This window comes from Callospermophilus lateralis, chromosome 3 (assembly GCF_048772815.1).
Source record: "Callospermophilus lateralis isolate mCalLat2 chromosome 3, mCalLat2.hap1, whole genome shotgun sequence".
NCBI classification, from domain to species: Eukaryota; Metazoa; Chordata; class Mammalia; order Rodentia; family Sciuridae; genus Callospermophilus; species Callospermophilus lateralis.
In genome coordinates this window covers 115,456,678-115,484,646 of record NC_135307.1, presented here as the reverse complement: position 1 = coordinate 115,484,646, position 27,969 = coordinate 115,456,678, and the positions used below count along the sequence as shown (strand labels likewise).

The 27,969-nt window shown below is 35.2% G+C and overlaps 1 protein-coding gene and 1 pseudogene across 3 annotated transcripts in view; one reads left to right on the top strand and one right to left on the bottom strand.

Annotated features, from left to right (window-relative positions):
• Positions 1-27,969, bottom strand: part of Arih1 (ariadne RBR E3 ubiquitin protein ligase 1) — a 115,143-nt gene that overhangs the window by 29,769 nt on the left and 57,405 nt on the right. For all 3 annotated transcript variants that reach the window (XM_076851052.2, XM_076851051.2, XM_076851053.1), the window contains 3 exons: positions 13,333-13,477; positions 4,924-5,016; positions 4,376-4,431 (listed from right to left, as the gene is read on the bottom strand). In XM_076851052.2, the coding sequence (XP_076707167.1) occupies positions 4,376-4,431; positions 4,924-5,016; positions 13,333-13,477 (294 nt within the window). The remainder of the gene's footprint in view (positions 1-4,375; positions 4,432-4,923; positions 5,017-13,332; positions 13,478-27,969) is intronic.
• Positions 27,495-27,602, top strand: LOC143396195 (small nucleolar RNA U13; annotated as a pseudogene).

The window sequence follows — 27,969 nt, the reverse complement described above, 5'->3', positions numbered from 1 at the left end:
AAAGGATTACCATAAAGAGAGGACAGAAAATGATAAATATATTAAGAAACAATGGGCAAAAGCCCCCAAATTTATGAAAAACATTAATTTCCTCACCTAAAAAACTTAATAAGCGCCCCCACAGGATAAATACAAAGAGAACCACATCTAAACAAATCACAAACTTCTGTAAGCCAAAAGACACAGAAAATCTTAAAAGCACCAAATTGCCGGGGTGGGGGGTGGTGGACAGGGACACACCAAAAAAAGATATGATGAATGGCTGTCTTATCAAAAACAATAAGAAAAAAAGCAGTGGAATGACATACCCAAGTGCTAAAAACTATTGGATGAAAGTCCAAAGAGCACATAAATCTTTAGAAACTGCCAAATGGCATTTTAAAAAGGCTACAAGATAGTAGAATGAAATAGACATTATTATTGCTGTGTGTATATATGTGACTACATGACCATGTGATTCTGCAACCTGTAGACTCAAAAAAAAAAAAAAAAGAGAACTTATATCCCATCTGATTCAAATGTATGATATGTCAAGGTCATTGTACTGTCATATGTAACTAACAAAATTTTAAAAATTAGAACAGTTTAAAAAAGGCTACAAGAGAGTATACTCTCTACTATATTATCATATTTGACATCAAATTCTTTAATTCTTAACTAACTTGAAATGCTAAAAAAAAAGAAAGAAAGAAAGAAAGAAAGAAAGAGGAAAGGATCTTTTAAATTTAGAGCATCTCAGGTGTGTGTGTGTTTGTAGGTGGTGATTAAACTCAGGAGCATACTATTACTTGGTTATGTTCCTACCCATCTACCTTTTTTTTTTTTTCCTTTTTGGAGATGAGATCTCACCAAGTTGCCTAGCCTAACCTTAAACTCAGGATCCTCCAGTCTCTGCCTCCTTAGTCTTTGGGATTACAGGTGTTTTCCACTATGCCTGACTTACATTTATTTAAGCAGGATAGTTATTGTTTAAGACAATTTAAATTTCTTTCATTGTGAACTGCTTATGTCTTTCACAAATGAAAAGACCCTCCTACCATCTGTCTGTCTATCTATCCATCCATCTACCCAGCCAACCATCCTTCCTACCTACCTACTTATATGGTACTAGGGACTGAACCCAGAAGCACTCTACCACTGAGATATGTCTCCAGCAACCCTCACTTTTTTGTGGTACAGGGAATGAACTCAGGGGCACCATACCATTGAACTCATTCCCTAACCCTCCCCGTTTTTTTCTTTCTCTTTTTCTTTTATTCTTGAAACACAGTTATGCTAAACTGTCCAGGTAGCCTTAACTTTTGAATCTCCTATCTCAGACTCTCAAGTTGATGGGATTACATACACACACACCATGGTGCCCATTCTTTCTAATGATTTCTAAGAGCCACATTATACCAAGAAAATTTAGTCATACTTGTTTTATGTGTTTGATATATTTTGTCTACATCCCCACTAGTCTTCTCCCAGTTAGTATCTTATCCAGAAATCCATTATAAGAAGAAAGATACAAAAGCTCCTCCAGATGAACACAGAGGAAGGAGTCCTCCCATCAGAGCTCCTAAAGTACCTTCAGGAAACTTATGGGTTCACTGTGTAAAATCTGATAAAACAAACAATTTGTGATTTGCTTAATCACTCTATCAGGAGAATGTCCTAAGAATACCTAAGTAAACTGTACAAGTTTTTAAACACAAATGGTGATAATACATTTATGGGCTCTAATCAATTTCTTTGGTTTACAAAAGTCTTCTAATTATCTAGATGATATAAATGAAAATGCAATCCACTGGGTATAAGTTTCCTCTCCAAAAACAGCCATACTTTTCTCTACTTTTCATTCATGCCTGAAATCACTGCAATCTGCTTTCTACCATCAACCTTCTCATAAAGTTGCTTTGCTAAGAGGGAAATCCAATGATCTCTTTTCAATAGTGTTCTTGATCATACCTCTATAGAAAGTAACATCATTACTGACTTCTTTTGCTGACAGTCTCTACTCCATTGGTTCCTCTATTACTGTCTAAATGAATAACCTGAGTGTCTTTCACTGATCCCCTCCCTCTCCCTCCTTATCACTTAAAATTTAACACTCTAAGACTTCAGTCTATCTTTTTTCATTCTACATTTTTCCCAAGAGTAATGGCCCCCTCATTATTTCAACTGTTTACTTATTTGTTTACTGAATTCCAAACCTGAAGGGTACTAGGTTCTATCTAATGAATCAAATTTAAAAAGTGAAAATTCATACTAGAGTTTTTTCATACCCCATAACCAATCTGTCTTTAAATTCTGTTCTTTCTATTGGCTCCTCTCTAAAATCCCATCTCTCACTCTATCACATTTAACCTATTCTGTAATTACCCTCTAACCAAGTCTCATTGCCCAAATGCTTATCCACTTTAAAGTATCCTCCACTACACAAAAGATGTTTTCATGATAATAGAGATTAAGCCCAAGGGTGCTTCCAGTGAGTGACACATGCCCAGTCCTTTTTATTTTGAGGCAGGATCTAAGTTGCCCAGACTGGCCTTGAACTTGCCATCCTCCTGCCAAAGCTTCCTAGTGGCTGAGATTTCAGGTGTATGCCACCACACCCAAAACTGTATTTCTAAAATGCAATTCTTATCAGCCTTTACAACTATCTCTGGAACAAAAACAAAAACAAACAAACAAAACCTCATTACAAAGTATCCTCATTTTTAATAACCTCTCACTCTGTGCCCTTCTCACAGAAAAACTCTAAATAGAGAAGTTCCTAGTCTATTTAAAAAATATTGACATTCTTTAATCATCAATACTACCTCTGCTCCCTCAATCCTAATATTTACCCTTTTTATGCTACTAATTAAATCAAGTAAGTCTCCCCTAAACGCTTCAGAGAGAATAATTTTTTAAACGTTTCTATCTGTATCTATATAGATATCTGTACATGTATACTTTTATGTCTTTTGCTTAAAACTCTTTACATTACAGTTTTTCGTTGTTGTTCCCTATACATTATGTGCCAGCAAGTATGCTCCCCTAAATGTTTGAGGTATGGATAAAAGGATACACTGACCTATACTGGTGAAATGTACAATGAAAAATGATGAATTGATGAAAGGATACAAAGATCAGACAGCATAAGGGGAGACAAGACAAAGTCAACAGGAAGAATGATAATACATGATTTATTTTTGCTAGCCTAAAACGGTAATGAAAATAAGATTACTAAAAGAACAAGGATTAACACAGAGATGGTAATACCAGTAAATGTTTCAAATAAACCAAAGTACAATCAGTGAGCTTTATAAACTGTGCTGGTCTAGTCAATATACGTCTTTATTAGGCTAAGAAATTCATTTATTAAAGCAAATGGCTGCTTTTACTTTTATTACAATATACCTTTCTGTATAGATAATAATCCAGGATTAATTATACTATTCATTTGTAGATCATTAAAGTCCTCAATCCCTCATTGTGGAATAAGTCAAGCAGGTTAACTTGAGGTTATAAAAACAGCACTGAATAAGGAATTAAGCAAGCTGGGAGGCCCCGAAACTCATTATGGCTCTTTCTCCAAGTTTCTTACTCCCTTGAAAAGAGAATCTTTCACTAGGGAAGGTATTAGCTGACAGCCTTCAGCTGCAGAACCTTTGTGATCAGTAGCAGTGTTCCATCCTGGGTAGTCCCAGCCAATGAATGAACACAAAGGTACCTGAGCTCTTACTTCTTACTGAGGCATTACTCTATGGGAAATTCTAAGTACTAGAGTCATCATAGTGGTGTCCTGTCTGTCTTCCTCACCCCCACCCACTCCCCACTCCCCACCCCCTGCTGGGTTGCCACAGACTCTCACAGCCACACTATATTCAGAATCTCTTCCTATTGAAAATATCTTTCTTCCTCCCTTCCTCAGACATCGTATATGCCTGGAGAGTTATCTGTTCCTCTTTTCCCCCCTATTACAGCACAGATGTTATTCCAATGAGGCTTTTTCTTTTTTTGGGGGGGCGGGGTGAAGTGGGGTTGTGTAGGGATAATGTGTGTGGTGCTGGGGACAAACACAGGGCCTCACACATGTTAGGCAAGAGCTCTACCACTGAGCTACATCCCCAGCCCCTAACTCTTTCATTTTTAACTCTTCTTAGCATCTCTTTCACAGAGGACCCCAACTGACAAATTGACATATCCTAATCTTCAATTCCAATATTTACGAAAAGAGATTGGATGTTTAACCAAGCTAAAAAAGTGTTTTAATAACACAAAGGAATATATAGAATGGAATTTCTCTTTGGACCTTTAAAGTTCACCTTCTTTGTGGTGTTGGAAGTGAATCTGGTTTAACCAACTAACCAATATTCAACATGCAAAATCTACCCAAAATACTTACATAACTGTGTTGTCATCCACTAAGATATCACAACCATGAGCAGGACACGAAATAGTCTGAAAAAGATTGAAATTTAAACTATGTCTTCATTCAACAAATATTTATTGAATGCTTACCACTGCCAGGCACTTTGCTAGGTCTGGGGACACTTCAATGTTTACAGGATTTCAATCCTTCCCTTTCTATTTAAATGAAATAAGTGTGCGTATGTGTTTATCACTATGAAGTAATGGAATTGCTGACCCAAGTGGTTCTGCAACAAAATATTAAAAGGTTAAAGTAAAATATGACAAAACTGTGTAAAAGTTCTGTTTGTTATATTACCAACGTTGATGCCTGCTGGAAAAACTTTGCCTAATTTGGGTCTTTAACTAAAATGTCCCATTGTAAAATGAAAAAGAACCTATTTTAAGTTGTTTTAATATAGAAAAATTTTGCTCATGCAATTCACAATCCAAAAAGTTTCACTAGTTGATATTTATACAAGGGTCTAAACTAAACACTACAGGAAATTCAATAAAAACTAAAAATCATTTTGGGATCTTTACCTGTCCCATGCCTTCCTCCATTATTTTGGTAGTTAAATATTCACTCCAGCACTGCATACAAAACTTATGTCCACATTCAAGGCCAGTGAAATACTGCAACAAAAATAAAACATGAACTTTTAAACAAAGACATTTTCAAAAAATTTTCTACACCTAGTGACTCAGTGCTCTTTTAGGTCACATTTCTCCCAGTGACTAAAAATCTCCAATATAACAAGAATAGACAGTCTCCTAAAATGAAATTCTAGGTGATGAAACCTAGATATGCAAATACACAGAATATAAAACACCTAAGAAACACATGTATGGTATATATTTACAAAATTTTAAGAAAAGCAGGCAATAATAAGTTTGTATTAAATGTAAGATTATACCATATATTAATAAGCATTATGGAAATATAAGCCAAATCATGAGACACCACCTTACACTCACTAGGACAGCCATAATAAAAAAAGACAGAAAATAACAAGAGTTTTAGGTAAGTATATGGAAAAACTGGAACACTCATGCCCTGTCAATAGGAATGTAAAATGGAGTAGCAATTTTAGGGAATAATCATGCAGTACCTCAAAATATTACACAAAGAGATATCATATGACCCAGCAATTCTAATCCTAGGTATATAAAGCCCAAAGAAATGAAAACACACATCCATACATTAACTTGTACACAAGAATTCATGGCAACATCGTTAAAATAGCCAAAAAGTATAAATAACCCAGAAATCCATCAAATGATGGATGATTTTAACAAAATGTAGACAATCCATATAATGAAATATTATTTTGCCACAAAAAGGAATGAAGTACTGATACATGCTAAGACAGGGATGAACCTTGAAAACATGCTAAATGAAAGACCATATATTGTTTGATTTCATTTATGTAAAAGATCCAGAATAAACAAATCCTTAAAGGAAGCAGGTGAGCAGTTGCCTGAATCAGGGAATGAATACAAAAGGGTATAGAATTTCTTTGGGGTTAAAAATGATCTAAAATTAACCGCAATGGTTGCACAACTCTAATTTTTTTTTTTAAAGAGAGAGTGGGAGAGAGAGAGTGGGGGAGGGAGAAAGAGAGAGAGAGAGAATTTTTTAATATTTATTTTTTAGTTCTCGGCAGACACAACATCTTTGTTTGTATGTGGTGCTGAGGATTGAACCCGGGCCGCACTGGCGAGCGCCCTACCGCTTGAGCCACATCCCCAGCCCTGTTGCAGAACTCTCAAAACAATAAAAACCACTTTAAATGGGTGAACTGGATAGTACTGAATTATACAGCTCAAGAAACATGTCATTTTAAAAGTGTCAATGGACAGAACTCCATTACTGCATGGGATGTAGCTAATCTAGAAAATAAAAACCTCATGGTAAATCAAAAGATCTATTCCAAATTACTACGAATAACATTTTGTTCTAAAATTATTGACATGATTTGAAATGTTAATAACTTTAGACAGTTCAATGAAGTATTTTGTGATCTGTAGTGGGTCATTAAACTATTTTAAATATAAAGAATTATATTTAAAAAAATATTTACTACTAAATTCGAATATAGGTTCACGGCCAAAAAATTTTTAATGAGTGAGGCATGGTGGATTACACCTGTAGTCCCAGCTACATGTGAACTAAGGCAGGAGGAATCAAGTGTTAAGGGTTCTACTGCCCTATTAGGTCTTGGCAATAAGTATGAGAATAAGTATACCACCCTTAGATAGTACAATTCAGCCTGTGCAACATAACAAGACAAAAATATTAATAATAATAATAATAATAACATATTGTGAATAAGAATATTATTGTTAATAATAGAAGTAGTAGTAGTAGTAGTAATATTGTTTTATAGTGTAAGTTTGTGATAAAAAATGATTCTCCTTCATCCCCATCTCTGTCCTGTATCCTATACCTAGAATCAATTAGTTCCATTTCTTACATATTCTTCCAGAGATTTCTAATGTTCAAATACACACAGTGGAAGAAGGTAATAATCTCTTCTATGATGTTTATTGTTTATTAATTTAACAGATTTCTTATGTGGTTTCACATTGGTTTACCTCTTTTTTTGTGTGTGGGAGGTGGTACTGGGGATTGAGCTTAGGGCACTCAACAACTGAACCACAACCTCACCCCTTTTTGTATTTTATTTAGAGACATGGTCTTAGCACCTCACTGTTGCTGAGGCTGGCTTTGAACTCATGATCTTTCTGCCTAAGCCTCCTGAGCCACTGAATTACGGGCGTGGGCCACCATGCCCAGATGCTTTACCTCTTTTTAAAGTCTGAAGAAAGTGCCCCCATTTATTCAAACAGTCCATGATTAATGAACAGTTAATTAATGTATAGTGTATATACATCTTTGTGATCATGTGACTACATCTTCAGACAAATGTGTAAAAGTGATACTATAATAGGTATATATTCAAAATTTGATAAGATATTCCAAGGCTTTCCTGAAACAAGGCTGTAGTAATTTATACTATGCAGTTTCTCACACTTATGCCAACATAGTATATCATCCAATTTCTTGATCTTTACCAAACTAACATATAAAAAAATGAACTAATTTCATTAATTTTGATTTTCAATTAAACATTTGAAAAAGAAAAGATTTAAGGCTGTGTATTTCTTTTTCTGGGTACTCTCTTCACATATTTTGCTTATTTTACACTATTACACTAATCAATTTAGGGGGACTTTGTACTTACATAGGAAACTGGACACTAATAAATATGGAAAACATTTTCTCTCAGTTTCAATTCTGCTTCTTCATATTGTGTTGCCATGCAGAAGCACTTTACTTATATATAAGTGAAATGCATCAATGTTTAAATTTATGGTTCCTAAATTAACTCCGACATAAGAGGCTAGGAAGGAATTTAAGTTTCTCTCCCAGAAGGCTACTAAGTTGTTCTAAAACCATTTACTGAATAATCTTACCTATTGCCATACCTTCTCCATAATACACTATATTTTCATGCATATTTGACTTTATTTTGTTCCACTGCTTTGTCAATTCTTTGCATCTGGTAGGATTAGTCCTCTTCCTGCTTTCCCCTACCAACCTATTCTTTTTCAATATTTTTCAAACAAACACTCAAGTCAAACACTCAAGTCAACTTTTTGTCTCTTGGTACTAAAAAATTTCTTCATCAGATGTTTCACATTTCTTGTCAAATTTATTCTGAGCCTATTTCTTTCTCTCTTTGTCTCTCTCTCTCTTACAGAAAGTATTTTTTATTGCAACATTATCTATTTAAATATTATTTGAAATATAATACTTGATATAGTTCATGATATTAGATGCAAACAGGATAGAAAATTCTACATATGTAGTTGGGCGCAGTGGTGCATGCCTGCAATTCCAGCTACCCAGGAGGCAGAGGCAGGAGGACCATAAGCTCAAGGCCAGCTGCAGCAACTTGGCAAGACTCTGACTCAAAATAAAAAAAGCTCAGTGTAGCTCAGTGGTAGAGCAGTTGCCTAGCACATGTGAGGCACTGGGTTTGATCCTGAGCACCACATAAAAATAAGTAAATTTTTTTACGAAGGTAAAAAAATAAAAATAAGAAGGGCTGGAGATACAACTCAGTGGTAGAGTGCCCCAGACTCAATTCTAGGACCAGTAGTAAGGGGGGTCGGGCAACGAAGAAAAGAACATTCTATATATAGTATATCAATTACATTTTTTAAACACACAGAAGTGGTCATGGAAGGAAATACACCAGACTCCTAAGAGACTGGTTTTACAGACAGAATGGCATGTAAAATACATGTCAAGTTTAAAAGAGTATAATCTCATTACTCTTCATTAGTGAAGGAGATTTGGTATGAAATTGTTATTAGATCACTAAGGGAGAAATCTTTATTTTTCATAGCTATAAAAAGGGGCATTCTGTAAGGGATATATATATAAAATATTTCAACAACTTCAAAATATTTTACGCAGAAACATACACATGGCCATGTGCTTTATTCTTTTTTCAAATAAAAATTCTTAAAGCTAAGAGATTAATAGTCACAATTAACCAGTGATCGCTGGAGAAATCCCAAACCTTGGTGAGTTCTAGTTTAGGTCCTACTATGAGAGACGACAGTAAAGAAAGTCTTATATTCTTTAAAGGTTTCTTTTCAGTGACTTTTCTAATTAGATAGACCACAAGATTAAACAAGATAAATTACAAAAATCACACACATGCATATTTCAAGATAAATAAACACCTAACCTAAATATAATGTGCAAGAAATACCTGCATTATCCTCCATCTATGTATCTTCTGTTGTTATTTTCCTTTCCCTTCTCCTTAAACATGTTTATGTTTGCTCCCTTACTACCTCATGCTTACCTCCTCTTAGCTCCCTGGGATTCCCCTTAAATTGGGACTAGATTACTGACTCTATCTATGAAAAAGCTATAGTAGTAATTTATGTTTTTTTTAAAGCCTCTAAAACAACATTACACATGAAAAGGTTTTGCTTATCTCCACCACTTTATATGTAACAACTAATGTTAAACAGCAGTATGAACAGTAACTCATTTTTCTTCTATCAGAAATTGTTCATATAATCTCTAAATCTGAAGTCATTTTGTTTACACAAATGGAGCAAATAATCTCAGTATCAGCTCTATCATGATCATAATACAATGGGTTAAAAGGAAGATAAAGTTGAACCTGGATCCGATGTTTTCAAGCAGTATTCCCAAGAGTGCCAAGATTACACAGGGGAGGATTGAAGGTTAGGAATGAAAGGGGTGAACCGCCCCTCACACTCTTCAAATCTGATTTTACCTATTTGACCTATTTTATTATTAGAAAATAAAACATTATTTACTTCATTAAAGTGAGATATTTCAGCCCCGGAATGCTGGGTTAGTACAATCACATCTTAACCTACTTTGATTCAAAACATTATTATAAAGCAATTGTTGTTGAGGTTAGGAGACTTCTGAATTTGCTACAAGGGGGAATGAAGAGGATTTACACAGTGCTCCAAAGACTTGGGAAATTCCAAGTGGAAACCACCTAGGACATTAATCCCAAAGTACAAAGATACAAAAAGCATTTATTTTTAAAAACCAGTTTGGCGCAGTCTGGCTGGGCACAATTCAGGAGCCACTTGTCAAAAGAAACTAACTTTATTTTTAGAACCACACATGCCAAGGTCGTGGGTTCGTCCCCCCTACGGGCCACCAAGTGCCACAGTCTGGCTGGGTACAATTCAGAAGCCACTTGTCAAAAGAAATGAACTTTATTTTTAGAACCACACACGCCAAACAAAACAGCTCCTCAGGAAAAACCTTCAGAGCCCAACTGCCACCACCGGCTTCCCACAAGCCTCTCAACCTCCCCCACTCCTCCTGCTCTTGAGGCCAATTGGCTGGGTTGCATGGGCGGAGCCAAAAAGTTCCCCCATGAGCAGCTCCATGGTCTGAAAAGGCGGGGAAACAGCCCAATGAGCATCACCACAGAGGAGCCAATCATCAGCTCTGTGGCAGCTGGAAGTTTGCTGGGGCCCCTTCAGCTCTGGCTCTCAACCTCTGTTCTCATGTGGCACTGCATAATGCTAAAACTGCTTTCTATAAGGATAAAGGAAGGTATTGAAGATACATGTAAATAAAAGAAAATCAGAGAGCAGTAGAAGTGAAACATGGGAGTTCTATAATACTCATACAAGTAATAAAGTGGTAAAGCTTCACGAAGAATTTCAGGTGATATTTACTTTCAAAACTGAAGAGGTTATAAATATCCTTCTGTATTAGTCTAAACATTAGGAGAAAAGAAGTCCTAGTTTTGTCATGGTTATATTTTTCATAACTGCATAGTTTCTATAACTCTTTAAATTAATTACCAACCCAAAGAGTTTGCTGCTTTTGCTATCTTCTCCTGCCACTTACTCAATTTTTTTTTTTTTTTTTTAAAAGAAAAACTTGGGCTGGGGATGTGGCTGCAGCGGTAGCGCGCTCGCCTGGCATGTGTGTAGCCTGGGTTCGATCCTCAGCACCACATACAAACAAAGATGTTGTGCCTGCCGAAAACTAGAAAATATTGAAAAATTCTCTCTAACTCTCCTTTAAAAAAGAAAAGAAAAAAAAAAAAACTATCTACCTTTATTGCTTTTACTATCTTCTGCACCTTAAAGTTAATGACTCTTCAGCTGCAGTGACTTCCCATCCTACCCACACTACTTAAAATAACTTTCCGGGGGTCACCCGTAAACTCCTAATAAACTTCAAATCCACTTTTCTTTTGTCTGAAGCTTTTAGCATTTCTTCATTGTTGAAAAAAATTTCTCTTCCTTTGTTTCTGCACTGCTAATTTTCCTGCTTCACTTAACTACCTTGCCTTTTTAGGTTAGTTTATATGTCAATTTCTGTAGAAAGTACTACCTGATCAAAAACTGAATAAGGCTAGCATGTGCAAATCCCTGGGGTTCAATTCCTAGCACCAAAAACAATATCCTAAACAAACCCTAAATTTGGTTTCCATCTACCATGTTCCCAATAGTATCATATCATGTGTTTGTCCTGCTAAAGCACTTACCATTCTTTCTGAATGTAATAGTACTTATCTGCCCAGGTAACCTATAAATTATTTGAAAACAGGGATTATATATTTATTCCCCAGTATATTTCAAAATTTTAGAATAGCACCTGGCATGATGAATGAATAGTAAAGTTTTCCATCAGTTACAGGTACAAAGCAGAAGTGTATAAGAACCTCAGTTCTTGTTTGTTGGATAATATCAAGGACACCGAGAAAATTGCAGTGGATATTTGTAAGCAACTAGTGCCGGTATTCAAATTAGAATTAAGATTTAAATGAAGGACAAACTAGCTATAATAAATCAGAAGGAAAAATGTCCAAGGACTAAGGAAAACTAACCTGGGACACATTATTCAGATCTTAGTCCTACCTCACAGAAACTTACAAACTGTAGGCACTATATAAATACCAACTGGAGCAGATAACATGTTAAAGATAATAACACTGTTCAAATATGAATTTAATAATTATTTTAATATCAACACTTGACTGTTTTATAAATACTCAAGTTAGGATTGTAATTTAAGTAGAGGGAAATAACAATTCTCAGGCAAGAAGAGATTTCAAAGAACATCTAAGTCAACTGATCTGACAGATAAGAACTGAAAAAAGAACTGAGAACCAAAGACATTAATAATCTACTTGCTATCCACCCCAAAGCCAAATATTTGAAGCATTAGAACTATGATCAGAAGTTGAGAATTCAGAAACTAACTTCAGCCCTTTACTTTCTACATTATTATAACTTCACTCATCATTCTATTTCTCTAAGTTTTTAAAAACTTTTGTAGTCAGTTATATATTTGACCAAATTAGCGCCATTCCAGTAGATTTCTTTAGAGATACATATACAATTCTAAGATTAACATTGAAAAATCCTTCAATGTTAAAATGGCAGTGCAAAATACCTTGTATAAAATAATTATTAGAAAACAGCTGTTTACCTATTAATGCACAAATATCAACAAGATAGTTACAATTATAATACCATTAAGTAATATCTTAAGACATATTGAAAGGTCTTAAAAGCTGAATTCCAGGTAACTAAACACTTATTTATGTTATAAATAAAACTTTCCTATTGTTACTAATAAAGTAATGCCTTCATAAGGAAGATTACTTAAGACTAAAATTTCTTACTGAACACACCAAGTAACCCATTTTTTTTCTTTTATCACATCATCAGTATTCATGATGATGTGATAAAAGAATGATGAGCATTCTTTAACAGTTTATTTCTTTGCATTTTTAAACTTTAATTTGTTATATATGACAGCAGAATGTATTACAATTCCAAATACACATATCACACCAAGTAAACCATGTTAATGCAATAAAATTTTAAGACAAATTCTTAGGAGAAACATCTATTGTTTAGTTTTGTTCTCTGTTCTTATTCAGTCCCCCTTGCCATACTTTTATTTTTCCACCTGAATGGATTTAAGTGAAAATCTTTTCTTAGGAAAAATTCTGAAAGTTCCCCAGCAACAGTATTATAGACATTTTATATGGGTTCTGGATATTTCAAAAGCAACTAAAGATTTTTAAATCTATTTTAATTTAGATAAAAAATAAGTTAACTCATTGTATAGCACACAATTCTCCCCATGGTGATAAAGTTAACTCTACAAAGATTTAAGTATGTAGCATCAACTTAGACAAGTTGGTGCTTTTAAAAACAAAGGTGTTGAGGGTAAATGGAACCAAGCTCTTATTATTTCTTTTCCTATCATTATCCTTAATATACTGAGAGGTTACTGGTTATATGTTACTTCTCCAAACCCCCCAGATTTCCCTTTGTTTAAATAATGAAAGTGATTTACTCTCTGAAATATAGAGTGCTAGCCTTAAACTACCAGATACTCACCGAGTTAGGGTAGTTCAAGTAGCAGATCTGACAAGGCATATCCTGTGCTGATGACCTTGTATTCATCTGGCGTGTTCGAGACTTTTTACTTGGATTAATTACATGACACTCAGCAAAGAGCTTCTCCAGGTTTCCATCAAAGTACCTGCATTATTTAAACAGAAAGGATGAAAGCCCAGCAATAGCATAGTCAGAGCTCTCCAAAACCTTGATTGTCTACTGGGAAAAGCAATAAAATGAAATAAACCAAAATCATAACTTTTTTTGCTCAGAGGATATAAAAGTAATATAACTACAATTACATCAAAGACAGGTGTGTGTGGTCTGGGGATGTAGCTCAGTTGGTAGAGTATTTGCCTCGCATGAACAAGGCCATGAGTTCAAGCCCCAGCACCACACACACACTCACATACACACACACACAAAAAGTGTGTGTGTGTGTGTGTGTGTGTGTGTGAGAGAGAGAGAGAGAGAGAGAGAGAGAGAGAGAGAGAGAGAGCGCGCACGTGCAAATCTGGGGTTTTACTGCCCCCTTTGGATACTGCCCCCCCCACCCCGGGCCCTTTGAATTTTTAAAAAAATTTGTTTCTGAAGTCCTGGGAATTAAAATTTCAATAAAAGCTACTGGAATGTTAACAGTATTACAATTAAACTTTAAGGATGAAAGTTGTGCTATTTCTAGCGTTACGTGTGAAGACTAACGATATTTTTTAAAAACTTAGCTCTGTTATAAAAATGAATGAATTTCATAAATAATTGAGGTTAAGCCACTTTACATACATTAGCTTTAATAAACGACTTACAAAGCATATCTCACCCCATAAATCATTTTTAAAATGAAATTATCATGTGTCTCATTCTGTACAACAGGCTTGCTCTCTATATTCTTTTGACATTTGCTGGTAAATGGATGAATCTAGAGACTATCATTCTAAATGAAATAGCCAATCCCCCCAAAAACCCAAAGGGTGAATGTTTTCTCTGATGTGTGGAAACTAACCACAATAAGCAGTGGGGGTGGAGTGGTCCAGAGGATCAGGCAAAAGGGAATGAAAGGAAGGGCTTCTTCATTTCCTAGGAACAGGAAAAATAGTAGAAAGACTTTCACTTTCCTATGTGAATATATCCCAGCAAACCCCACCATACATGTACATTCACAAGTCTGGCCCCCTAATTAGAATAAGATATGTTCTATACATGTACAATTTTATCAAATATGGATTCTACTGTTATGTGTAACTAAAAAGATCCAAGAAATTTTTTAAAAAAAAATTGTTGAAATTTTAAATCCATCTGGACTTTTCTTCACTGATAAATTCTGAATTATGGGTTTCATCTCTTTATCATTACAGCACTATACAGGTTTTCTATTTCTTACATCAGTTTTAAGAAACAGTATATTTCTAAGAATTTATTCATTTAATCTACAATTTTAAATCGTCTATAATACATTTTTTTTTAATGTAGAGGATTCATAGTGACATTCTTTTTCATTCTAGATACTGGTTATTTGGGCCTTTCTTCTTTCTCTCTTTCTTGATCAACCTCACCAGTAGATCAAACTTTGTCATAACAAAACAACCACCACACCTTCTGGCTTCTTGAACTTTTCCATTATGTTTTGTTTTATTAAATTCTGATGTTTTAAATTTCTTTTCCTGTATTTTCTCTGTATTTATTTTGTTGTTCTTTTTCTATCTTTGGACATCTAGCACATAATTGGGATTTTTAAGATGAATACAACCCTTATTACTACAACCCTTGTTACTTTCCTATGTATGCATTTAAGGTCCTAATGTTCACTCAAAATATAATTAGACTACATTCAAAACAAGTCCCACAACAACAGACAAATAGTAGCTTTAATAACAATTATGTGTAATTGAAACTATTAAACACAGCAGAAAAAAATATGGGCTTAAGAAAGACACAACCATTTAAAATTGACCCTTAAAGTAGAGAATTTAAGAATGCTAGCTCCCTACTACCCCAGTCTGCATGTAACTTGATATTTTTTCAGTGCTGGGGAACTGAACTTGGGGTCTTGCACCTGCTAGACAAGCTCTCAGTGCCATATCCCCATCCCCATGCCTGCATAGTACTTCTAACTCCCCACAAACTTTATTAATGCCCTACTGTTGACTGGAAACCTCGGTGATAAACAACATATTTTGTATGCTATGTGCAGGACATGTGGTGAAAAACACAAGAATCATGAGATCACATTGTACTTCCATTTGCTATTTACACTGAGACAACTGCTCATACAAAGATTAGCATCACAGGCCTTTAAGCAGATCACTGAGCTCACCATAATAGCAACGGGAGATATCTATGAAATTATTACACTAGTAGAGGATGTATTATAGTTACTTTAATGTTGGACCTTTAGATTGTTTGTACTTCTAATGGCTACAAATTGTACCATATATCTTCTATGTTTGTTATTGTATGGATGTGAAGTATCCCCCAAAAGCTCCTAAGTGAGACAATGCAAGAAAAGCTTAAGGTGCTGTGATGGGTAACACATGCCTGAGGCAGAAGGATAGCATGATTGAGGTCAACATCAGCAATTTAGCAAGAACCTGTCTCAAAATAAAAAACAAAAAGAACTGGGTATGTGCCTCCTGGTAAAACAAAACAAAAAGGAAGGTTTAGAAGGTGAAATGATAGGGTTATGAAAGCCTTAACCTAATCAGTGAATGAATGCCCTGATAGGAATTAACTGAGTGGTAACTGAAGGCAAGGTATAGCTGGAAGAGGTGGGTAATTACAGGCATTCCTTTGGGGTATATATCTTTTCTTGTATTTTCTTTGTACTTATTTTCTTGTTCTTTTTCTATCTTTGAACATCTAGCACATTATTGGGATTTTTAAGATGAATACAACCCTTATTACTACAACCCTTATTAAATCTTTCCTATGTATGCATAGTGTAGTCACTCAGTAAGTATGGCAGTATTATGTCTGTCTGTCTGTCTGTCTGTCTCTTTCTCTCCTTCCTGAGCCACTTTCCTCCATCACACCCTTTTACCATGATGTTCAGCCTCACCTAGGGCTGGTTGTTTTTGGACTAACACTCTGAAACTATGAGCCCCCAAATAAACTTTTACTCCTCTAATTGTTCTTGTCAAGTCTTGTGGTCACAGCACTGAAAAAAAAAAAAACGGACTAAAACAGTGTTTGTGTATTTTTTTTAATAAAATCTAACTTTTTAATAATACATTTGTGTCTATTTCATGGTAGTAAATGATAGACTATTATGTACCTATTTTTTTACATTATCTTTTTCTTATTGTGGTAATTCTAATTCGTGTGGTTCAATTCAACAGTATTTTCTCAAATTGTCACCGATCTCCAAAATAAAAACCTGCATGTAATTTCAAATGTAATAGCTATTCAAGGGTCAACGGCATATTACGTGAAACACGGTACTCTACTATAAATACATTTTTAATAAACAATAATGTAGGTTGCTATTTATTTTCCTTTAACCCACTGTGGCATCATCTTAATCACTTTCAATTTTGAGAAGTCAGCTATTCTATAAAATAATATATATTAACACTTTCAGTCTTTGAAAATAACAGTATGTTTTGTTGCTATCAAAATTTCAATTTTGTTGACTTTGCAGTTTACTATATAAATTTCTTCTTACCACATTTCATTAAATCTAAAATGTTTTCATACTGAAATTTTGATGTTGGGGGGGTTGTAAAATTCCATCAATCAAAAATGCAGGGCTGGGGATGTGGCTCAAGTGGTAGCGCACTCGCCTGGCATGCGTGCGGCACAGGTTCGATTCTCAGCACCACATACAAACAAAGATGTTGTGTCCGCCGAAAACTAAAAAATAAATATCAAAAAAAAAAATTCTCTCTCTCTCTCCTCTCTCATTCTCTCTTAAAAAAAAATGCAGATTTCAGACATGTTAAAATATGAAAAACTGCACAACTTAGAATCAGTGAAATAGGCATTTTGCATAGGAAATGTTGACTTGTTCAATCAGACTTTTTTGGGGGGGAGGGTACTGAACCCAAGAGCCATATCCCCAGATTTAATTAAAAAAAATTAATTTTTCCCCCCTTGTACTGGTATTACCACTTTTCTATATCCCCAACCTTTTTTTTAAATTTTGAGACAGAGTCTCAATAAGTTGCTGTGGCTGGCCTCAAACTTTCGATCCTCCTCCTTCAATCTCCTGAGGTATGCACCACTGCACCTAGTAGAGACACTTATCTTATTAATCTGGAAAATTCTCAACCATTACATCTTCACATATTACCTCTGCCCCATTCTGTCAACTAAGACTCGATGAGAACTTCTCATATCCCTCCCTCCCTTTTTTTTTTTTTAAAGTTGTAGATGGACAAAATATCTTTATTTTTTTAATATGGGGCCAGGGATCAAACCTAGTGTCTCACACATGGCTAGGCAAGCTCTACCACTGAACCACAATCCCGGCCCCCTCCATTTATTTCTTAACTTCTCTATATTTTCCACATTTTAGTAGATATGTTTAAATCTAGATTTTTTTATCTTCTAATATGCTAAACTCTCTTTAAGCTTTGTCCAATATGCTGTTAAAACTAATTTACTAATTCAATTTTTAACCTTTTTTTGTTCATAGAAATTGCCCCACACACATACATACACATCTAAATAATAGCTCATACTTTCCGGTTTCCTGGTGAAAGCATACTCATTTTAGTCTAGATCTGACAATTCCAGTATCTCCAAAGTCCCAGATTGGTATGTTTTAATTAGAAAAAAAAAAACATTGAGGAAGTAGTTTAAAGCTTAAAAAATTTTCTCTCTCAGAAAAAATTTATATTTGCCTTCTTTCAAGTGCTTAGGGACATAAACAGCTGGGACCATCATCACCCAAGTTCAAGGCTTGAGGTTTTCTAGGCCACCCAAATGACACATAGTCAAATTGATATCTAGATTTCAATGGGTCCAAATTACTAAATTTCCTTCAGTGTCATATTTTTTTCTCAGTTAAAACTCCATTTTTACATTTCTTCTATTCCTCTGCTATCAATTAAGCTATTTCTAGCCTAAATCAGGACAATATTTTCCTTTTACCACAACCTTCAAGGACTTCCCAATAAATAGAGAAAACATCAAGTTAATCTGGTTAGAACCCAGCAGGCTATTAAATATTCCCAACCATTCCCCTTCTATTTTTCATGTACCGTAGCCACTAAATCCCATTAATGTTCAACATACAGAATCCACTTGATTCTGTTTTCTCATCCTCAAATATCCAAATACTAATATCCTCCGCTCTTTTCTAGTCCAACAAAATACAACCACAATAATGAATATTTTTCCTTTTTCAAGGGTACAACAAAGGTGGTGAGCCAGAAATGACCTTTTATACACTCCCATAAAACTCTAAGTACCATGGAGGTTGAAACTGGAAAAATTGCTGTGCATACCTTTCTCATCACCAAACCTCTACTCAAGGTCTAAACAGAGCTGCTATTTTAAAAATTCTTGAAATTATTATGTATTAAGCCCAGTGTGGTGGTGCATGCCTTAATCCCAGCAAACTGACAGGGTCAGGCAGGATTTCACAAATTCGAACCTTAGCAATTAGTGAAACCCTTTATCAAAAATAAAAAAGTATGGATGTAGTTCAATGGTAGAGCACCCTAAACTCAATCCCCAGTACCCAAACCAAAATTTATGAATCTATAAGATAGCAGGATAGCAGGGAGACTGGGGACAACAAAATAAGAAAATTCACTTCAAACAAGGTAACTTAGGGAGAAAAACAAGGTAACTAGTCAATGATGGAACAAGGATTCCATGCTCTCAACTAATACACTATCATGTGATGGTACGTCTGCCTCTTTCCATATACTACACTTCCCAATAATACCCAAATTATTTAAACAGGAAAAATCTCACTGTATTATAAAAGAATAAACACCATAAAAGCAAGGATTTTAAAAACCAAATTCACTTTCACATCTCAAAACTTATTTATGAAACAATATATTACTAAGATAAATAAGAAAACTTCCATGTTATTGTAATGGCAAAACCAGACCTGGTTGTGAAATGAAATTATAAAAATGTTATGGTAAGAAACTAACATAACAAAAAATGTTATGGTAAGAACTGGGGAAAGGGTCAGTTCCCCATTCCTCCTCAGCCTTCTTCCAGGAAGCTTAATTAACCATGGGTCCCTACCTTTTGGATTGTAAAAAGCCCTAGGAATTTGACTACTCCCTCTTGGAATGTAACAGATACCTGTGAAAAGAGCCATTTCCTATCTGTTTCGGTAGGCATGCTTTGTTAGAGACCCTGCACAAGGCAGTCAAGCAGATATGGAAAATTTTTTTAAGAGGAAAAAAAGCCCCAATGATAGGATGGGATGAATGACACCAAATAACCTATAAATGTTATGAGAAACAGTGGATTAGGGCTCAGAATTTGAAATTTTGTTTTTCTCTGGGGCCTCAGGTGTAAAGAAAACTTTTAGAGTTCTACTCCTGAGTGCTGCTTGCTGCTTCTCTACCAGTCTGTTTTCCCCAACATTATCATAATCAGAAGTGCTGTTCATTAAATGGAAAATAGTAATGCTTCATAATGAAAAGTGAAAGCCATTTTCACAGTCCAGGAAAGACTGAAATCATTCTTCTGAATTCTTTGATTCTGTCTATTAAAAGTTATTACCTCTTGCTATAAATATACCAGCTAACTCACCTTATATACTCATCAAAAATTACTTAAATTTACAAATTTACAAAAGTAGATTTTAAAAAAATATGAGCTAGGAGAGACAATTTTTTGTTTCGAATTCTAAAGGAGTTCCATTTTGGCTGCATTGTTTCTAAATCCCATCAAAATAAAATTTGATTTATATTCATGTCACAATTTCAAAAAAATTCTATTGCAGAAATGAAAATGGTTATTTTAATTAAAAATTTAGACACTATATTTTAGGAATTACATTTTATGTAGGAATACAAGATATTTAAAAAGAGGTTTTGTACAAAGAACCTTGATAAAAATGGTAAAATATTAAATACACACTAAGGTACAATAGAGGTAATGATTAAATGCATTGAGAAATAAGAAAAGTTCTTAGAAATAATACTTAGGCTGGGTTTTTAAAGACATTTAGAAAAAGGACAATAAAGAAGGCAAGTCAGGTCTGGGTCAATGACAGTACAATTTGAAAGATGCTGCCTAGAGCTATATAGGAAACAGTCTAGACCGAGCCACACAGAGGCCTCTCATGTAAAAAAAATAAAAGAAAAAAGCACATGCAAAGTTGAGGCAGCACAAAATTTAACTATGTGACCTACTTTAGAAGCTTGGTACTACTACTTAAGTGTAATTGGGAACAGAAATGATATAGAAAAGAAGATGCCAGAAAGGTAGACAGAACCTGGGTTTTTAAGAGCCTTGCTGTCAAAAAAGAAAGAAAAAGGTGGGAGGAGGAGAACAACTCACTTTCCCCATCTACCCATTGAGAAGACTCAAGCATAGCAGGAGTAGGGAGACCAAGAGATTATCAAAACTTTATATTTGAAGAAGGTTCAATGAGGAACTTATTCTGAAAGAATAAGGAGATAACCAGCTTTCAGAGGCTCCAAGATCAGAGGTTCTAGTCCTGGTGTCACATGCTCAATACCAATATGAGATGCCTGTGCCCTATTGAAAGGGTAAAATTTCTAAGCTGCTTCTAAGCTGCAAAGCCTGAGTTAAAGTGTAAAAGACCGGGCATTGTATTGTTAAGTTCCTCTGCTACACCCAGAACCTGAAATTCCTGAGGCAGTTAAGACAATGCCCTACTAGCCATTAAGCTGATTAATAGCCTAGGGCCCTGTGCAGCTTGTCACATAGGCATACAGGGCCCGGAACCAATCAGTTTGAATGTGTACCCCGCTTAGGAGTGACCAATCACCCACGCCCAATCTGTTCCCGCCAATGAATGTGCTAATCATGTCTCAGAGTTGTTGTTCAATTTTCCCGCGCCTCATGATGATTTGTTCTGATGTATACAAAGCCCCCGCCCTCCTCAAAAAGTATACTTAAGCACTGCTTGACCTCTGCTCTGGGTTCTGGGCTGCTCACCCAGCATGCTGGTATCTCAATAAACCCCCTCCTGCTTATTGCATAGAGTCAGTCTCTTGGTGGTCTCTTCCTCCGAGAATTACACTATGGCAATAACAGCAGTGCCACCACTAAAAGACAGTTTTAACATTGTGATTTGAGCATTATCTGGGATGCAGCCTTCACATCTGATTCTCAATTTTGTGAGGAGAAGTGAAGGGATGGTGTGTGTGTGGTAGTGGTGGTGGGGGGTCCTCAGTATGTTATCCAGGTTGGCTCATGAATTTCTGGCTCATAAAATCTTCCTATCAATTCTATCATTAATATCACTTATCCTCTTAAAATCCGATTACACCTAACAACTCTGATAAAACATCAACAGAGAAGGCTTAAGATACAACAAATGAAACAATGGAAGCAATATCCCAGAATAAACAGGACAGTAGGTTTAACAGGTATATTTTTTGGCTGCAGTTCTGATTCTCTGCTTTGCTTTGTTTCATCTGGAGAAGCACGAGAAGAAAACCAGTTTAGGGAAAAATTTTTGTTTAATTGATAAAACAGAAGGGCAAGTACAATGCAAAGTTTGAAAAAAAACAGGCTTAAGTTAAGGAAGGGAGGGAGGGAGGGAGGGAGGGAGGGAGGGAGGGAGGAAGGAAGGAAGGGGTAAAGGTTTGGAAGCATGCTATAACGGATAAAAGAGAGACCATAAAGTTAAAATTGTACGTTCTCCACCAGTTCCTCCTCTTCACCAAGAATTTATTTTTCAAAAGAATAAACCACATTTATTCTTAGGGTCTGAACAAATTCATTTGAACTACAGACTGATGATACTACATAAATCCATTATTATCCAGTATTATAAAGACACTATGCCATGTAATGGCCATGTTGTTTCTACCTTTTTCCTGATTGCTGGGATCCTAAATAGTTATAGGATTATCCTACAAGTAATCTCCATTTCTTCTCAAGATAAGTAGCACAGTGTTGGTAGAGGACAGGGAAATGTGAGTGGTAGGAACATGAGGTTAAAGCAATATTCTATAAAATGGGCCCACTGGGCTGACTTCCACATGCTTTCTTTTCCAAGAAGCAATTTACTTGAAGTCCTGCCTGGCTTAAATGGTTAGGATATGTCACATTCTTCAACAAACTATTTCTTATTTGCAGGAGAAATGTCAATAAGAGGAACACAAGTTACCCTAAAGGGGGAGACTTTTGTGACCTTCACAAAGACTAGAACACAGAATTCAGGGAGATAAGGATAATTCCCCCTAATCATAAAATCCTTAAGAACAAGCTGGGTGTGGTGGCATAAACTTGCAATCACAGTGGCTTGGGAGGCGGGGACAGGAGGATAGCAAGTGCAAAGCCAGCCTGAGCTTTAAAAGCGAGGCGCTAAGCAACTCAGTGAGACCCTGTCTCTAAATAAAATACATAAAAAGACTGGGGATGTGGCTCAGCGGTCAAGTGCCCCTTGAGTTCAAACCCCAATACACCTCCCCCACCAAACTTGTAAGAACAAGTTCCAATTAGAACCACTTAGTATGAGCTAAAGGAACTCAGAATAGTCAAGGCAATGAGTATGATGTCCTCTGGCGTCAGTTAAAAGTCAAGAGGTGACTCTGGATATTCCTGGGGCTCCCATAAAACTGGGGGGAAGGAAGGCACACTTCTGAGAAAACCTATTTTCTCCCTTCAGAGTATTCCCTTTTCCGTCCCTTCTAATAAACTCATGCCAATTACGAATACTAAGCAACATTTCTAAAATATTTGACTTGAATGCATGACTCAGTGTTTGAAGGAGGAACTCTCCACTGCCTTAGTTTCCTGGAAGGCCTCAGCCCTGTAACACTGTCACCAAAGTTAAACACAGTCCATGTTTCTTCATTTTCTGAGGAGACTAAGGGAGGACAGTATAAAGAGGATAGGTCTGGATACTGTTTTTTGTTCTGTTTTGTTTAAGTTGATTCTCTTGGATTTCATTTCATAATTATATTATTTACACACAATTTTTCTTCCTTTCTCATTTTATGCCACTTATTTATTGTTCGTGTTTTATTGATCAGAATTTCCAATACGTACAAATAGTAGGGTCAATCATTATTCTTTTTGGTTTTGTTGCTGTTGTCTTTTGAGACTGGATCTTGCCAAGTTGCCCAGGCGGGCCTTGAACTCCTGGGCTCAAGTGATCTACATTAGCATTCTAATGCTTCAATGCTAATTGATACCCTTTATCAAGCTGAAAAACTAACTTTTCAGTTCAGTAACAATTTTGTTTTTACTAAATCATGAATTGCAAATGTACAATTTTATTAATTTTATAACTAGCTTTTATTATTATTGCCTTTTGGTTTCTCTTCATTAATCTGTTAATATAGTAAATGCTAAAGATAACCCTCCCCAACAATGATCTATTTTTACAGTCCTAGGAGAAATTCTACCAGAACCATTAATTCATTCAAAGTAGGAGTTATTTTATTTATAAATTCAATAGCTACATTCATAATATTGTTTTCTCACACTGTTTTTGTCAAATTTTGGAACCAGAGTTTTACTAACATAAATAAATGATAATCCTATCTTTTCCATGTCCTAAGGTTAATTGTCAGTGGCAACTGACTGTTACTTTAAGCTACTTTAAGAACTTTCTTATAAAGTATAAGGTTTAAGAACTTTCTTACAAAATCATCTAGTGCTTTGTGGGGAAGCAGAGGGATCTTTTACTATGTTCACTATATTTTTCTATGGTTATTAGTTTATTCTACTAGTGTTCTTCTTGGGGGACAGTCTTGGTTATTTCCAAGCTTTCAAGTACACCATATTCATTTATAATTCTGAAATATTTTTCCTATTTTTAACTATGTCTCATTTCCAATGTTGTTTGTGCCCTCTCCCAAAAACAAAAGACAACATCCTTCGCTATTACCAGACAACCTTAGAATGGTACATTAGAATATCCTTCATTGACATAATATTATCACTTAAAATCCAGTTTACATTAGGATTCATATTTGATGTTCCATGTTCCAAGTTTGGAGAAATGTACAAGGACATGTATTCTCTATTACAATATCAAAAAAAAATATATAACTATTTTTAATTGCCGTAAAAAACATCTGCACTCCAATTGCTCATTTCTCCCTCTCCCTTAACTCCTAGAAACCACTATTCCTTCTCCTCTCTCCAGTTGTTTATTTTAATTAGGTAGGTATGACAGCAGAATGCATTTTGATTCATTATACACAACTGCAGTACAACTTTTCATTTCTCTGGTTGTACACAAGGTAACATCACACCACATGTGCAATCATACATGTACCTAGGGTAATGATGCCCATCTCATTCTACCAATTTCCTGCCCCGATGTTCCCTTACCACCCCTCCCGCCCCTTTGCCCAAACAAAGTTCCTCCATTTTTCCCATTCCCACCCCCATTATGGATCAGCATCTACTTATCAGAGAGAACATTCAATCTTTGGCTTTTGGAGATTGGCTTACTTCACTTAGCATGATATTCTCCAACTCCATCAATTTTAATGCTGAGTAACAGTGTCTCCAGTTTTGATTTTTTAAAATGTCACATAATTGGAATCATAGAGTACGTAGTCATTTCAGATTGACTTCTTTCACTTAGTATAACATGCATTTCTGATTTCTCCATTATTTTTAATTGTCTGACGCTCATTTCCTTTTAGCACTGATTAATATTCCATTTAAAAAAATTTTTTCAGTTGTTGATGATCTTTTATTTATTTATATGCAGTGCTGTGAATCGAACCCAGTGCCTCACACATACTCAGCAAGCGCTCTACCACTGAGCCACAACCTCATCCCTTAACGTTCCATTTCTGAATGTACCACACTTTACTCATCCATTCACCTACTGAAGGACATCTTGGTTGCTTCAATATTTTGGCAATTATGAATAAAGCTTCTTTGAATGTCCACATACAGGTTTTTGTGTGGACTGAACTTTTCAGCTCATTTGGGTACACATCAAGTAGCACAACTGCTGGATCGTATGGTACCAGTACATTTTCTTACAATAAACTGCAACAGTCTTCCAAAGTGGCTGTGCTATTCTGCATTCCCACCAGCAAGGAATGAAAGTTCCTGTTAGTCTACATTCTCATCTGCATATGGTGTTGGCAGTGTTTTGGGTTTCTGCCATTCTAATACATGCAAATATTTTCTCCTAGTCTATAGCTTTTCTTGTCATTCTCTTAATGTTCCCCTTTTAAAATCTACTTTCAGAGATTTTTCTGTTTAATGTATTTTTTTTTGTTCTCTATTTCATTAATGTTTGCTTTTATCTTAAATACCTAATCTACTTAGGACTTATTTTTCTCACCCCTTGATTCAAAAGATTGGTTCTACTTCTTCTTCATTCTATTTTTTTAACAAAGTCACTTAAGACTATAAATTTCACGGTACCTCTTCAGGTGCTTCTCTCATTTGTACGTTCATTATTTAGTTCTAATTATTTTAGTTAATATAACAAGGTGGACAAATTAATATACAAAGAAAATAAACTGCTCCCACACACCAAGAATGAAGTTAATAGAATATCTTGGATATTGCTGAAATAATTCAAGATGGTTAAAGAGAACCCAAGAAGGAAAGTGAATTAATTAAAAAAATCTGAGGAACTTTAACCAAACAGAATATAAATATGACAATACAGAAGTAGTATTTTGAAAAAAAAAAAAAAGAGGCTGCAAGTGACTAACAATTTCAAAAAGAATCAAGAGAATGGAAGAAAGGCACACTGAATAAAATAACAATTAAGAATCTTTCAAAACAACAACATGAGATCTCTGGTTAAAAAGGGCCCAGTAGTTATATCTTCAAAACTCACATCTAAAAATATTACAGTGTATTTCAGAACACTTAGGAATTTCTCTTATAATACTCTTATTTTACCACATATGAAACTGGACTTACTTCGAAATATATTCTAAAGGAGAAAAAACAAGAAACAAACTGCACACCTCCCCAGGAGGATACATAAATAATTAAAAAAGCTTTACCATAAATGAAAATTTAAATTATCATCAATTTACCATACTGAAAGGGGAAGAAGGCAGGAGGAAGAGATACTATAGTTTTGTCTTGTGCAGGGGATGGATATGAATACTAGAAATATTGTTATAAACTTAGTTTTAAATATGTATATACAAATTAAAAGGATAACTACTAGAAAAACTGAAATAAAATAATACTTTGAAATTAATAGAGAAAAGTAAAATTTGATGAAGCAAACAAAATACCCAAGTAGAAGATATAGTAAATCTTAAAATGGCAGTAACATATATAACTTTAGCATAAAATACTGATGCGTTATTAATCTCAGCTATGAAAAGGTATACTTATAGACTGTTTTTGTTGGGGTTTTGTTTGTTTGTTTGTTTGTTCATTGAGGGGCATGGGGGCATTGTACTGGGGAGTAAATCTAGGGCACTGAGCAAACACACTACCACTGAGCTATATCCCCCCAGCCCTAGTTTTGGGGGTTGTATTTTTAATCACCAACATGTTGATTACAAAAGATATACCTGAGGCCAAATAATCCAGGAAGACTAAATTGTTTTTTAAAGTATCAAAAACTTTAAAAAAAAAAAAAGTGTGGCAATGTTACAATATGAAAATTAGTGAATGAGACAAAAAGATATGCTGGAATCAAACCCAGACCCTTACATATGCTAGGCAAGTAAGTGTTTTGCCACTGAATTATACACTTCTAGCAAGTGCTTTGCCACTGAACTATGTGCTTCTAGCATTTCAATACACTACTTAAAAGATTCAATTATAAATCCTGAGTTACCCAAGTCATTTTCTTCAGAAACACAAAAACAGAAACCACAAGGTAAAACCAAAAACAGTTCACAACTTGCATAAGTTTTCCAAAAGCCTCTTATCTTCTAATTCATATTTACCATGTTTAATCACAATATTTAATTGAAAAATGCTTACAGCTCTGTTACAGGATAAAATTCAGAATGTGTTTAAGATAAATATATTAATAAAAGACAAATTCTGAGCCAACCTAGTCCACCAAAGGAGTTTCAAATATAACAATGAAAACTCCTTTTCAGTTCATAAGCATGATAATTGGATTTTTCAAGCTGTTGTGGGAAGTGTGCCTCCCTCTAAATCTTTCTGCAACATCAGCATAGTATCCAACGTGGATCCCACCACCACTAAAACCACACTCTTTTCCTAATAAAGATATCATAAATAAGCCTAAAAATAATACCAAAATTAAGAAACACTACTAACTTCAGATAAAATTCTGAAGCAGTCACACGTGATGCATCAATCTGGTCTAAGTAGACAAAATTCGAACTGACAGTAGTACCTTCCCATTTCATCCTATCTCACACAAGTAAAAAAAGGGAGCTGAGACTTATCTCAACAAGCTTTAGTCTTGGGCCACTCTAACCGGCAGCTCAAAGGGCAAAACAAAAACAGGAAGGGGTTAACAACCCCTCAGACACTTGCTCATTAAAAACCATGTGTGTGTTCTTACTGTGTTGATGGGTTCATGGACACATATAT